Source organism: Geotrypetes seraphini, chromosome 2 (assembly GCF_902459505.1).
Source record: "Geotrypetes seraphini chromosome 2, aGeoSer1.1, whole genome shotgun sequence".
Taxonomy (NCBI): domain Eukaryota; kingdom Metazoa; phylum Chordata; class Amphibia; order Gymnophiona; family Dermophiidae; genus Geotrypetes; species Geotrypetes seraphini.
In genome coordinates, this window is record NC_047085.1 from 102,974,647 (window position 1) to 102,988,146 (window position 13,500).

Here is a 13,500-nt window from a genome sequence, read left to right on the forward strand (position 1 = left end):
CGCAAATTTGATCACGTCTCCCCACTACTTACCAATCTTCACTGGCTCCCAGTACTTTCCAGAATTCATATCAAATGCTCCTGCCTGGCGTTCAAGATCATTCACGGCATCCTTCCGCCCCTAATCCCTCTATCCTTCCTCGCCCTGACGCCTGCTACCACCAGATCAGCCCACAGACATAAACTATCCTTCCCCTCTCTACACGGCATCCTCCACGCAGGAAAACTGGGACGATCCCTCCTCTCCAAAATCACAGGCCTTTGGAACGATCTCACTATCCCGCTGCGGAACCTGGGCTCCCTCCAACTATTCCGAAAACAACTGAAAACCTGGCTTTTCTCTAACATATAACATCTCTTCTCCCGTTACTTCCCCTCTTTATATATGCCCTTGTAAATCTTTCTCCTCTCTCTTCCTATATTTTTAAGCTTTGTAAACCATGTCGAGCTCCACTCCCATGGAGATGATGCGGTATATAAACTTAAGGTTTAGTTTAGTTTAGTTTAGACGTTTCCTAAATTCCTCATAAGTAGTGGGCGAAAGCAATTGTTCTAGGTCTTTACCCCATGATGCTGCTTGGTGTGAGAGAAGGTATTCATGGTGTTTTTTCAGTTTGCAACCTCTCACTGGGGGGGAAACGAAGTTGGAATGTGAGCTTCTCTTGTGTCTGTTGGCTGAGAAGGAGAAAAGGTCAGTTATGTATTTAGGGGGCAAGTCCGTGTAGTGCTTTAAAGCAGAAGCAGGCGAATTTAAACTTTACGTGTGCCTCCATCGGCAGCCAATGCAGCTGTCGGTAGTAGGGTGTCACGTGGTCAAATTTCTTTAGCCCAAAAGATCAGTCTGACTGCTGCATTTTGCATCAATTGTAAACGTCGCATATTCTTTTGGGAAATTGCTAAATAGGTGATGTTACAGTAGTCAAGTAGACTTAGTACGAGGGATTGGACCAGGGTTCTGAATGCCGATGTATCAAAATAAGCTTTAATGGATCTGAGTTTCCAGAGAGTAAAGAATCCCTTTCTGATTAAGGAGTCCACCTGGTCTTTCATGGTCAGGCATTGATTCAGAGTTACACCTAGTATCTTTATGGTGGGCTGGATAGGGTAACTAAGTTTATTGATACATAGTGGTAAAGTACAATGAAACACGTCGGCAAGGGGATAAACCGCATATAACTTAAGCCATTAAACTATACTTAATTTATCTATTTCTGCTCATTATAAATATTTAAATTATAACAATGCTAATATTAAAAATGCTAAACTGGGATTAATGAGGATTCATACCACAGTGAGTTATGCTACTTGGGTGGCAGTCTGAAGATCCCCAAAAGAATTAGCATGAGTATGCACTATAGTTATCAAGTTCAACGCTATCTGAGGTTCAGTAGTATTTTTAAGATCTCTGAAACACTACATATAAATGAGAAGATGGCTCAATCACTTACACCAGGCAGTTGTAAAATTGCAATTTCCATATGCGAATGCCAACACCTCTCTATGGATGCTGCCAATCTGTGCTATTCACATTTTCAATGTGTATCTTTCTAAAATAGTAACTGCTGCTGCATGTGCCAGTAATCACACGCACACACCTGCGGTTACTTTAGAAAAGGCTCCATGTCAGCAATTTGTTTCCTAAAATAATTGGAACTGAGCACATCCTGGCCTGGCTGTCTGAACTCTGATCGCTACGTTCTAGGTAAAATGGGAATCTTTGAAACAAGAAGGGGCTGTTTCTGTAAAGGACATCTAACTTTAGGCATGCATAATGTGGATATCCATCGATTTAGGCGTCCAAATAAAGTGGATAATAAGCCCAATTAACGACTTTAACAAACAATAAATGGAAAATAGATGTGCAAAGGCTGGACACGATTCACACAATTTTGTGGACGCCCATCGGGGAAAGCTGTGCCTAACAGGATAGGCATGGCGTAGGTGTGGCTTTGAAATAGACATCCATTTACAGAATCGCATGCTGCTCAGCGTCCTAATGTGTCTACCTAATGCCTAAAATGTAGGTGCTACAAAATCAGGTCTACTTTTGAGCTTGAGCTGGTTGCTAGGTAGACGCAAGTTAGGTAGACGTGACTTAGACTTCACTTAGGTGTGCCAGAGGTGTTGGCATAAAGGTGAACGGGGCTTTATTTTTGAGTGTATAGAGGACTCCAGTTTGATATTGGAGTGTGTGGCGCAGTGGTTAAAGCTACAGCCTCAGCACCCTGAGGTTGTGGGTTCAAACCTACACTGTTCCTTGTGACCCTGGGCAAGTCACTTAATCCCCCCATTGCCCCAGGTACATTAGGTAGATTGTGAGCCCATCGGAACAGACAGGGAAAAATGCTTGAGGACCTGAATAAATTCATGTAAAACTGTTCTGAGCTCCCCTGGGAGAATGGTATAGAAAAGTAAATAAATAAATTTTTTGGGGGGGTAGAGAGGACTTCTCTTTCATAATAATAGAAAAAGATGTTTAATAATGCATTACTCAAGCAAAGCACATGAAATATATATAGCATACTAAACCTCATTCCCAAAAGGCTAAGAAATTATGAAGAGAATCCCTACACACAACGGCTGTAGTTCAGAGCAAGTGGACATGTCTGATGAACAATCATTGTGACATCATCAATATGCACCTAGATGGCAGAATATCACTAAAAATAATAGGAAACCCCTGCCTAAATTAAAGTTCCTGTAGATCAGTGGTTAAAGGCACTTCTTCCACATCTCATGGGTTCAAATCCACACAGCTACCCCCATTTCCATTAGTTTTTAGTCTCATAAGAGAGTATGGGTTGTGGACTTTGCCACTTACATTTGCACTCTGTCATTTCCAGGATGCAGAGGGAAACTTCCCCTAAGATGCTATGATCTCCTAAGGTCTCATCTCAATGCAGTAACACCTGCCTAAAATAAATCTCCTGTGGCTCAGTAGTTAAAGGCACTTCTTCCATCTTCCCAAGGTGGTGGGTTCAAATCCCTAGTATGGTCACATATTCCTATTATATTTTAGTGGCATTCTGCCATCTAGGTGCATATTGATGATGTCATAATGATGTCAAGATTGTGCATCAGACATTTCCACTTGCTCTGAACTACAGCCGTTGTGAGTAGGGATTCTCTTCTTATTTTCTTAGCCTTTTGGGAATGAGGTTTCATATATATAGCATACTTCATATATATATATTGCATATTTCATCTATATATTGTTTTGCTTGAGTAATCTTTGCTTGAGTAATCTTTTTCTATTATTATCAAAAAGGAGTCCTCTTTACCCCCAAAATAGGTTTAGTATGCAATAAATATATATATTCCATGTGCTTTGCTTAAGTAATGCATTATTAAACATCTTTTGACCTTAATATCAAACTGGAGTCCTCTAGACCCCAAAAAATAGAAGCCCCATTCATATGTAGATGCCTCAAGCATGCCTAAGTGACGCCCAACTCATCCACCTAACTCAAGCCTATCTAGCACCCAACTCATGCTCAAAAGTAGACCTGCTTTTGAAGGAGTCCTCATTACACCAAAAAATTGCAGGATTTAGTATGCAATATATATATATATATTTTATGTACTCTAAGGAACATAGAGGCCAAAAGAGGAATTAGACGAGTGTTGAAGGTACATGTTTGATATTTATCCGAGAGAAATGACTGCTTGTAAATCAAGAGGATATAAGCTTAGCTTTAAAATTGAAATGAAGTTTACTATCTGAGTGTGTGTGGTGCAGTAGGTAGAGCTACAGCCTTAGGGACTCATAATCGAAACGGAAATACGGCTAAAAACTGGCCTAAATCGGCACTTAGACGATCAGTGAGACAAGTTATCCAAGTGCCGATAATCGAACCAGGTTTTAGACGTATCTGAAAATGACTTAGGCCTTCACAGTGCTGCAGTACGCCCAGAGTTAAAAGGGGCGTTTTAGGAGGAGTGACGAGGGCGGGATTTGGGTGGGACATGGGCCATCCTAGACTTAGTCGGACTGCATGTATAACCAAAAGTTTTACAACACTGCCTAGAAGGAACTTGGATGTTGTGACTTAGGCCTTCTAAAATCAGGTCTAAGTCACAAGAAGGTATCCAAAGTGACCATATAACCACTGTAGGGACAAAGTACAGACCCCCACACACTGCCCCAGTGATCACTGACCATCCCCACCCCCATAAAAATCGTAATAACAACTTTACATATCTGCCTCCAGAACATCAGCACCTGGCAGCCTGGTATAGGAAATCCTAGTAGAGCTGCACAGAGGTGGCTTAAGTTGAGGTGGGTTAATGAACCATGGAGAGGAGGACCCAGGCCCATAAGCCACTCTAACTACTGCATGCATGGTGAAACATATGCACCCACCCAAACCCTTATGTACTGCTATATAAGTGGCACCTGCAGTCATAAGGGCTATTGGAGTAGTAGACAGGTGGGTCTAATCAGTTCTGGGGGGTGTTTCTGGGGGCTCACCATGACCTATAAGGTTGTTGTGGGGAGATGTGTATATGGCACCCTTTTTATGAAGTTCATAGCAGTGCCCTGTAAGGTACCCCACTACTCTGGTGCAATGTTTGGGTGTCCAGTCCATCACTTTGCTGACCCCGCTCATGTCCAAAAGATCTTTTTCTAGGCGTTTTTGACTTGGACAAATTTTTGGACAAAAATGGGGTATAAAGATGGACGACGTAGCAGTCTGGACGATCATACAGCTGGACGTACAGTTAGATGATTTTCAAAAAAAATTATGGACGTATTTTTCGGAAATGGACCTTTTCCCATGTTCGATTTTGGGCAACTAGCGACTTAGGCCCAAAACGGACTTTTGATTATGCCCCTCCCCGTACCCTGATGTTGGCTCAAATCCACTTCTCCCCCTACCCCCCCCATACACACACACACTGCTCCTTGTGATCCTGGTTAACTGGAACAGAAGAGAAATATGATAAAGGAGCCAATTTAAATACCACATAGGATATAAATGGTACATAAATAATTAAAAGATAAATAAATTAAATATAATAGTGGTGTCAGTATTTTACTGCATACAGTTTTAATGTAAAATAACCAGCATAAAATCACCGTTCTAATGACATCATAATGCTAACACACGATAATGTTATAGACATTATTAGAACGTCTATGCAATGCCTAAAAGGCGACTCTGCAAAGGACGTCTAACAATATAGATGCACTTAGATTTGCTCAGCGCCACAGAGCGTGATTCTCTATAGTGTGCATCTATGCATTATAGAATTGCTCTCAGCATTCTTCTCCTGGACGCCTAAATTTTAGATGTCCTTTACAGAATCTGCCCCGAAAAGTCTTAACAAAGGTCTGGGTTTCCAATAACTGTAAACCATAACATTCTACAGCTTTGTCACCTTCTGATCACCCATCCATCTCTCCCTGTTTAGCCACCTCCTCACCCCAACCTTTCCCCTTTAGATGATTAATAAAATGCTTTTATGATTCATTTATAAAATCTATTATTGTCATATTTTGTTCATACTGTCCTGAAAGAGGTTTTAACCTCCAAGTTACTCCAAAATGTATTGTTAATCAAATAACATGGCAACACCCTACAGTATATCCTCAGTTTGTTTCCTATGATTTTTCTGCCTTTTGCCCTATTTTTGCTGATTTGGATTTTGTAAAGTTCACTCAGTGTGCAGTTTTTATCGAAGTGAATGAATGTATGATCCCTTAGGGACTTTTATAGCATGGCTGCCCCATCCTGGACTCCATGTTCCAGACACTGCAATGAGTTTACAATACTCTGCAGCTTCTAAAGGGGTCATATTTTAAGAAGCACTAACCTTTACTGTTTCCTCAGTAATGTTTTTATCAGACTTTGCAGCAGCACACTGTCTCATTCGATGCAAGAATGCCTGAAAGAAATCATGTAAGAAAATAAATTATTTAGTTTCAAATACTTCCATTACTTTAGAAAAAATAACTTAACATAACAAATTCTCTTATATTACGCAGTAACCTCTCAGTTCAACGCGGTTAACAACAATCAAGAGAATGTACAAGCACAGTGTACAGTCAAACCTTAGTTTACGAGTGCACCGGTTTGTGAGTGTTTTGCAAGACAAGCAAAACATTCTCGCAAATCGTGACTCGCAAACCGAGCATTGACTTGATTTGCGAGTCCTCCCGCCCGCTAACCGGCATCGTCCCCCCCACCCACAAACGCTGCCTCCCCCCGTGAACTGGCATCAACCCCCTCGCAAACACCCGCCCCCCCCCGTGCGAACTGGCATCCCCCACCCGCCCAAACTTCAAGCTTACCCCCCAATGTGGAACTGGCATGCAGCACCAAGCCACAGGAGGTGCCAGTGCCGGTGCCCAAAGATCGGAGAAAGGCAGGAGCCAGAAGGCAACTCCTGTTGCTTGGTGCTGCGTGCCAGTGCCACATCGGGAGGTAAGCTTGCATTTTGGGTGGGCGGGGGATGCCAGTTCACACGGGGGGGGCAGGCGTTCGCAAGGGGGGCCAATGCCGGTTCACGGGGGGGGGCAGCGTTTGCAGGCAGGGGGCCATGCCGGTTCTTGGTGGGGAGAGATGTAGAAATGCACCAGTGGCCTCGGGGGTGGGATGTAGTGGGGTGGGGTGGAGATGGGAAGTGGAACGAATCAAGCGAGTTTCCTTTACTTTCTATGGGGAAACTCGCTTTGATATACGAGTAAATTGGTTTATGAGCATGCTTCTGGAACGAATTATGCTTGTAAACCAAGGTTCCACTGTATTATAATCATATTCAATACAGAAGCATTTGTCAAATAAATAGATCTTTAGCATTTTTCTAAAGGAAAGATAGGAGTTGGAGTTTGTTATCAGGAGAGAAAAGGGTTTATTCCATGATCCTGCTTGAAAAGATAAAAATCTTTTGTATAAGCAACCTTTTACAGTAGGAAATGCAAATAATCTAAAATGAGAAAGGCGTTTTCTGTCAGTAAATTTATAGTGATCAATAATATAATCAGGTATAAGGCCAAAAAATGTCTTGTAACAAGTGCAACCTAACATGAATATTCTTGCCTCAACTGGGAGCCAATAGAATTTAGTTACATGATCAAATTTTTTCAAATTGAAAATCAACTGAACAGTTGTGTTCTGAATGATCTGCAACCTTTTGATATTCTGGGATCATGCGCTGTTATATACAGCCTACGACTCCCAGGAGGCTGTGCGACTCTTTCTGCAATGAAGCACGAAGCAACCAAAGGTGACCCCGTGACGTCAGATGCATGTGACAATCTAGCTGGAAAGAAGGGGGGGAGGGATAGCTGGCCCTTAAAAGTTATTTTTAATTTTTGATTTTTTTAAAATTTGGCATTGATATATGAAATGTACAATGCGCAAGGAAAGCACAGGGTTAATCCATGATTTTCTCGCCATGCGCATTACAAATCTGAGATTCACTCCCATGCTCGCTATGCGCATTCCAAAAAAATCAAAAAAATATTTCTAATGCTTATGTACATGAAAGTTTACATATATTTAAAGTTTAGATATATTTTGGATTTTTTGCGGGGTAGATATATATTTTTAATGGGGTTCTTAATATGCACACGGCAGTTGTAGGCAGGAATAGTCGCCGAGGACGTAAAGCGACTGGTCCTCAGCAGTCAAAACATTTTGGAACGGAAAGACCAGTCGGTTTGGACGAAATGGTTTCATGAATCGATGCCTTAAGAAATTTACATGCCTTTTTACTCATTTGCATGCGCAGATCAGATCGGGTGCAGATGGGGTCTGGAGGAAGGTTAGTGAATCGAGCCATAGGAAAGTGAGCACAAACCGAGCGATACACAATTGGTTTGCTTAGTGAATCTAGCCCATTGCAAGCACATTTTGTAGAATACTAATGGTAATTACTTGCTTAACTGCTAATTAATATCAATTAATGCTGCTCAACACCTATAATAGCCAATAATTTGTTGTTAAATCCAGTTTCAATCAAGTTACACATATAACTGACCTTTCCATAACTTGGGCATGCGACTTTGCAAGCTAAATATCAAGTTGGGCATGCAAATTTATAGAATGAGTAGGTTTACAAATATCCCCCATCTTACAAAGGAAATATGCATATATTCAAACAAATTTCATTGCTAGCTTTTGCACAGAGGTACACAGTTAGGGGCAAACCCTATTTGTCCTGTTTGTCTGTTTTAATTAAATTGTAAGCTCTATTGAGCAGGGATTGTCTCTTATATGTTTAATGTACAACGCTACGTATGTCTAGCAGTGCTATAAAAATGATAAATAGTACTAGTAGTAGTTTCAGACAGGATTTAATTCAAGGGATTAAAGGGGTACTTCTCAATCCACAGATTTTTATTTCCACCTCCCCCCCAAAATTGCAAATTCACTAGTTAAATGGCAACACTTATGCATCCAGTTTATAAAATAGTTCCACTGTAGCTAGAAGTGTCAGCAATTACACATGAAAGTTCCAAAATCACTGTTTCTCTGCATAAGTGCCGGCACTTCTACATGGAATCTGCCAAGTTTTTCTGCCCATTTTTCCTCATGTATATTTGCAAAATGGTTTGTTTACATTGGACATGGTGGCAATTGCATGCACTCCTGCATTGTCTTACACATATTTTTAAAAGGCTAGGTAAAATGGGCGTTCAAGTCTAGTAGCTATCCAACAAAATGCTTTAACTCCTGATGAAGCCTGAAGAACGATCCAGAATTTGGCAGCTAAAAATTAATTCTAAAAATGCAGGGTAACATAAAACAGTGAACCAAAATTAAGACGTGGAGGGGCATTTTCAACAGTGCATCTAAATCCAACTTTGGACATATCTCGCAAGATGTCCAAATATCGGGGCGGGGAAACACCCATTTTCAAAACTAATAAAGACATCCAATTTTTAAATATTGGGCCAACTGCATTTCGCATTTTTTTTATAGGCAGGTACTCAGCACTGGTACCTAGATACCAGGTAATGCTGAATATCTGAGTATGTTTTGTTAATCTGTTTTCTATTCCACTATTTAAGGATGGATTACATTACAAGAGGTTGAGTCAGTTACCCAGGAAGTTACAATGGACAGATTGATGCAGAATTCAATAGGGTTACTAATACAGGGAGATAAGTATAACTATTAATACAGTTAGGTCACTAGTACTTATCCATGTAATGACAATATTCAGACTGGTAACCAGATAGGTAACTGGACAGTTAGGACAGCCATTTTGGCTTAGTGGATATGGAAAAATAGTGGGAAGGGGAAGTTTGTGATGATCTATGGCAGGGGTGTCAAAGTCCTTCCTCGAGAGCCGCAATCCAGTTGAGTTTTCAGGATTTCTTCAATGAATATGCATGAGATCTATTTGCATGCACTGCTTTCATTGTATGCTAATAGATCTCATGCATATTCATTGGAGAAATCCTGAAACCCCGACTGAATTGCTGCCCTAGAGGAGGGAATTTGAAAACCTGATCTATGGTCTTGAGCCAAAATTCTCTAGCTTGGGGGGCTCTCAAGGAAATCAAAGGACAAACATTAATCTCTTTAGCTTATGGGTCCTAGGAAAAAAGATCTATCTGGTTTAGAGGTCCCTAGCTCAGGATCCAGTGTCCAGTGTTCAATAACAGGAAGTCTCTAGCTCAGGGTTTCAAGTGAAAATACTTCTGGCCCTGGGGCTCTGGCTCAGAGCTATTAGACTTGGGGGTAATTGATTTAGATATCTAGGTCCCAAGGACCCCTGATTCAAGAACCTATCTTGAGGATCTCATCTCTGGGTAACTGAATTTTTTTTTTTTTAACTTCCATTTACTCATAATCGAACTTCAGAGGTTGAAATAAAAATTGAACTAATGTTTAGCACATTTTGCTGCATTGATAGTAAAACCATAAGCAGTTTCATTAGAATCATTGTGATCCCACTGGAATAAATAAGGAAAATGCTTGAAGGCACATGAGATCTCTTAGGGAGAGGAGGAGATAGTGGATGTTGTGGATGGGCAGACTGGATGGGCCATTTGGGCTTTATCTGCCATCATATTTCTTTGTTTCTAAGTACCTGTAAGTAAACTGCTTTTAGCGTGGTTGTAAAACTACAAAAAGGCTGTATTGCCAAAGCTTCCCTCTGACGCAGCTTCCTGTTTCCACCTGGGTGCATGGTGAGGTGGGGCGGTGTAGGGGGGCCCAGTGTACTTGTGTGCCTAGGGGCCCTCGACGAATTAATCCTGCCCTGCACAGAGATGCTCTTCAAACGACCATCCAGCGCAACTCTTGAATGATTTAGGGGTAAAAGAGCCTGAGGACTCCATTCCTGCTAGCTTTGAGGTACAACGAGGTGATTTGAAGGTTTTGGAGAACTTTGAAAAAAATCAGGAAATTCAAGATGGCCACCACAGCAGTGTGTTAGTGCCAACAAAAGCAACTAAAAAATGACACCTAAAAGTAGAAAACCCAGAAAGCAGGATTTTAGAGGTGGGGGACACTATAGGAAATTGGCAGAAACCCTTAAAAACAAGATTTTCAGAACCCCCCCCCCCACACACACACACACACACACAATTTTGCCCATAGGCTGTAATAGCCTCACACACTGTGATATGTGCTCTGAAGGTGCTGCATCCTGCCTCAGCTCTGAGAAACATAGAAACATGATAGCAGATAAAGGCCAAATGGCCCATCCAGTCTGCCCATCCACAGTAACCAGAAGTAGTTGGATATGGAAGAAGAAACTCTGCCTCAATCAGTCATTCTTCCAATGCCGAAATCTTTGGGCTACTAGTCGGACCGAGGTCAGATTAATCCTTAACCCCCACGGAACCACACACATGAAAGGGGGGGAGGCTAAATCACAACCGGCACCCTGAAGAGCCCCGCTGAGCCCTCTTTGGATGCCTAACAGCCTGTGCTCAAGCCCCTGTGATTCAGTAGGCGAGTAAAGGTACTAGGGGTATTGATTCCGAGCTCCACAAAGATCTCTGCAGGCTGGCCAAATAGGACCCCAAGGGATTAATATGCCAATTGCAGACCCAAGTCTGCTTCTTCTCCACATAGGCAGAGTTATCATCTGAGCTGGGAGCTCTGGTGTACCGGTAGCCACAAAAATAGCAAACCCACCCCCTCCACCCCCAATAATAAAGAAATATACAGAGCAGATCAGAAAGACACCTCCTGGTTTGCAAACAGAAGAAAAAACTGAAGGGGGCAGCAAAGCCTTCAGTAGGAGGAGTGGAAAATCCTGCATGGCTAGAGAGCATGAGAATACCCTACTGTCCAGAAAGACCTATTGCACCAGAAAGAAAGGTTAGAGAGAGATTAAATATGGAGGATAAAGGCTCACTTTTAACACTATAGTGCTAACATACATATGAAAATAAGTGTTGCCATACTGGGACAGACCAAAGGTCCATCAAGCTCAGTATCCTGTTTCCAACAGTGGCCAATCCTGGTCATAAGTACCTGGCAAAATCGCAAAAAAGTAAAACAGATTTTATACTGCTTAGCTTAGAAATAAGCAGTGGATTTTCCCAAGTCCATCTTAATAATGGCATATGGGCTTTTAAGAAATTATCCAAACCTTTTTCTAAAATCCTATTAAACTAACAGCATTCTTTGGCAATGAATTCTAGAGTCAATTGTGTATTCAATCATTGGTATGGAAAACCTCCATAGTATCTCTATAGCTAATTTTTCAGCTCTAAATTGATTTCTATACAGTCTCTATCAATGGATTGTACAATTTTATATTTCAAGGGTCAGGAAACAAAAGAAGGCAGCTGGTATACTAGATCCACCATGAGGAGTATTACACTGTCACTGCTTTGGTAATCTTTGTTTGTTTTGAATTTTAAAATAAAAGAAGTAAAGAAGAAAATGGGTAAATAAATGGGGGTGGGTAGGGCATAGTAGGGTGGGGTGGGGCAGGAAGTCCAGTGGACTTGGGTGCCTAGAGGTCCTCAACGAATTAATCCTGACCTAGGAACCACCATATGTTTTGTCCATGGCTAGTGCGGTGTGCATGTATGTGTCCCCTGTGCTCCAGTGACATGCACAACCCAGCAAATCATTTGTACAGATCATTTTCTCTCACCTGGGCTATAAGAAGCCAAATTCTCCCTCTGGTGGACCATGATGTTGCAAAGCAGCTTATTGCAGTTGGGGGAACATTGCCCCCCCCCCCCACACACACACACACACACACACACACACAATCAATGCAACAATCAGTCTGATTTTTGGGATATCCACAATGAATATGTATGAATATAATTTGCATATCTTGTGCACATTTATTGAAGGTATTCTGAAAACCAGACTGGGGGGGTCAGTGGCACAGATTTATGAATCACTCAGTTAAAGGATTAACTCAGGATCACTGCAAAGTGTGTGGGAAGTAGAAACTGAACTTGATGGGATCTCATATTTTACAGAATTACACATGCCAAATTGCAAGCCACTGGGGTTCCTTTCGGTTAGGAATATATGATTTTAAACATAAATAAATGAAGAATAACTTTGCAAATGAACTGCACTAAGCTATCCATTTACAGTAGGGAGACATGGACATAAAACTGAAAGTCTGTAACACAAATGGTTCACCACATCCGGCACAGGAAACGAGCTCTTTCCTGAATTTACAGTATGCTTCACCACTGCTCCTAAATCTGCTTCTGTGGTTTTGCTTCTCCCCGCTCCTGACCAATAAAGCAATAAAATGGGAAATACCACCTGAATACAGCTGGATCTTAACCATTTTTCAAACTGAGCTTTGACAGAAATGAAATGTACATTGATCAGCCTTTTTATATGCCATTCAAAATCTCTTCAGTCACTGCTTGCTGCAAAATAAGCAGGCAGTGTGTCTGGAAAACATAGTTACTCGGATTATGTTCTGTGCAATATGAAGATCAGTGGCTCATTCTCTGTTTTCACAGAATATAGGACATGGGGCAGGAAAGAGAAGGGAATTTAAGCAAGTTCTTTACAAATTTGCACCACAAGACATATTAGCCTTGATTTCGGCAGTTGGAACCCAGGCACAGTACAGGGTAAAGCTTTGGATTCTTGCCCAGAAATAGCTAAGAAGAAAAAATTAAAAAAATCTAAATTGAATCAGGTTGGGCAGACTGGATGGACCATTCGGGTCTTTATCTGCCGTCATCTACTATGTTACTATGTAACATATGAATATGTATACCCTAATGCAAGGTTGCTCAACTCAGTCCTCAGTATACACCAAGCCCAGTAGCAAGCAAGGGTAGGAGGTGCCCGAGGAGGTGGCGCTTCCCTGAATCCTCCTCTCCGCCTCTAGCGCCTTACACGCCAACCTCCACCGCTCCTTCCACACCCCCACACCACACTCACGCCGTCCCTTCCCACCCCGTACCACTTTAAATCTTTGCCAGTGCGAGCAGCTTCTCCGGCCTGCTGCTCCCACTGGCTTTCCATCTGACATCACTTCCTGGCCCCAGTGACCTGAAAGTGATTTCAGAAAGAGAGCTAAGCCTGTGCGACCA

The 13,500-nt window shown here is 41.8% G+C and overlaps 1 protein-coding gene across 2 annotated transcripts in view; it reads right to left on the reverse strand.

Moving 5' to 3' along the window:
* The window catches only part of PREX2 (phosphatidylinositol-3,4,5-trisphosphate dependent Rac exchange factor 2), a 628,296-nt gene that overhangs the window by 533,243 nt on the left and 81,553 nt on the right, over positions 1-13,500 (reverse strand). For both annotated transcript variants that reach the window (XM_033933977.1, XM_033933976.1), the window contains exon 2: positions 5,817-5,888. In XM_033933977.1, the coding sequence (XP_033789868.1) occupies positions 5,817-5,888 (72 nt within the window). The remainder of the gene's footprint in view (positions 1-5,816; positions 5,889-13,500) is intronic.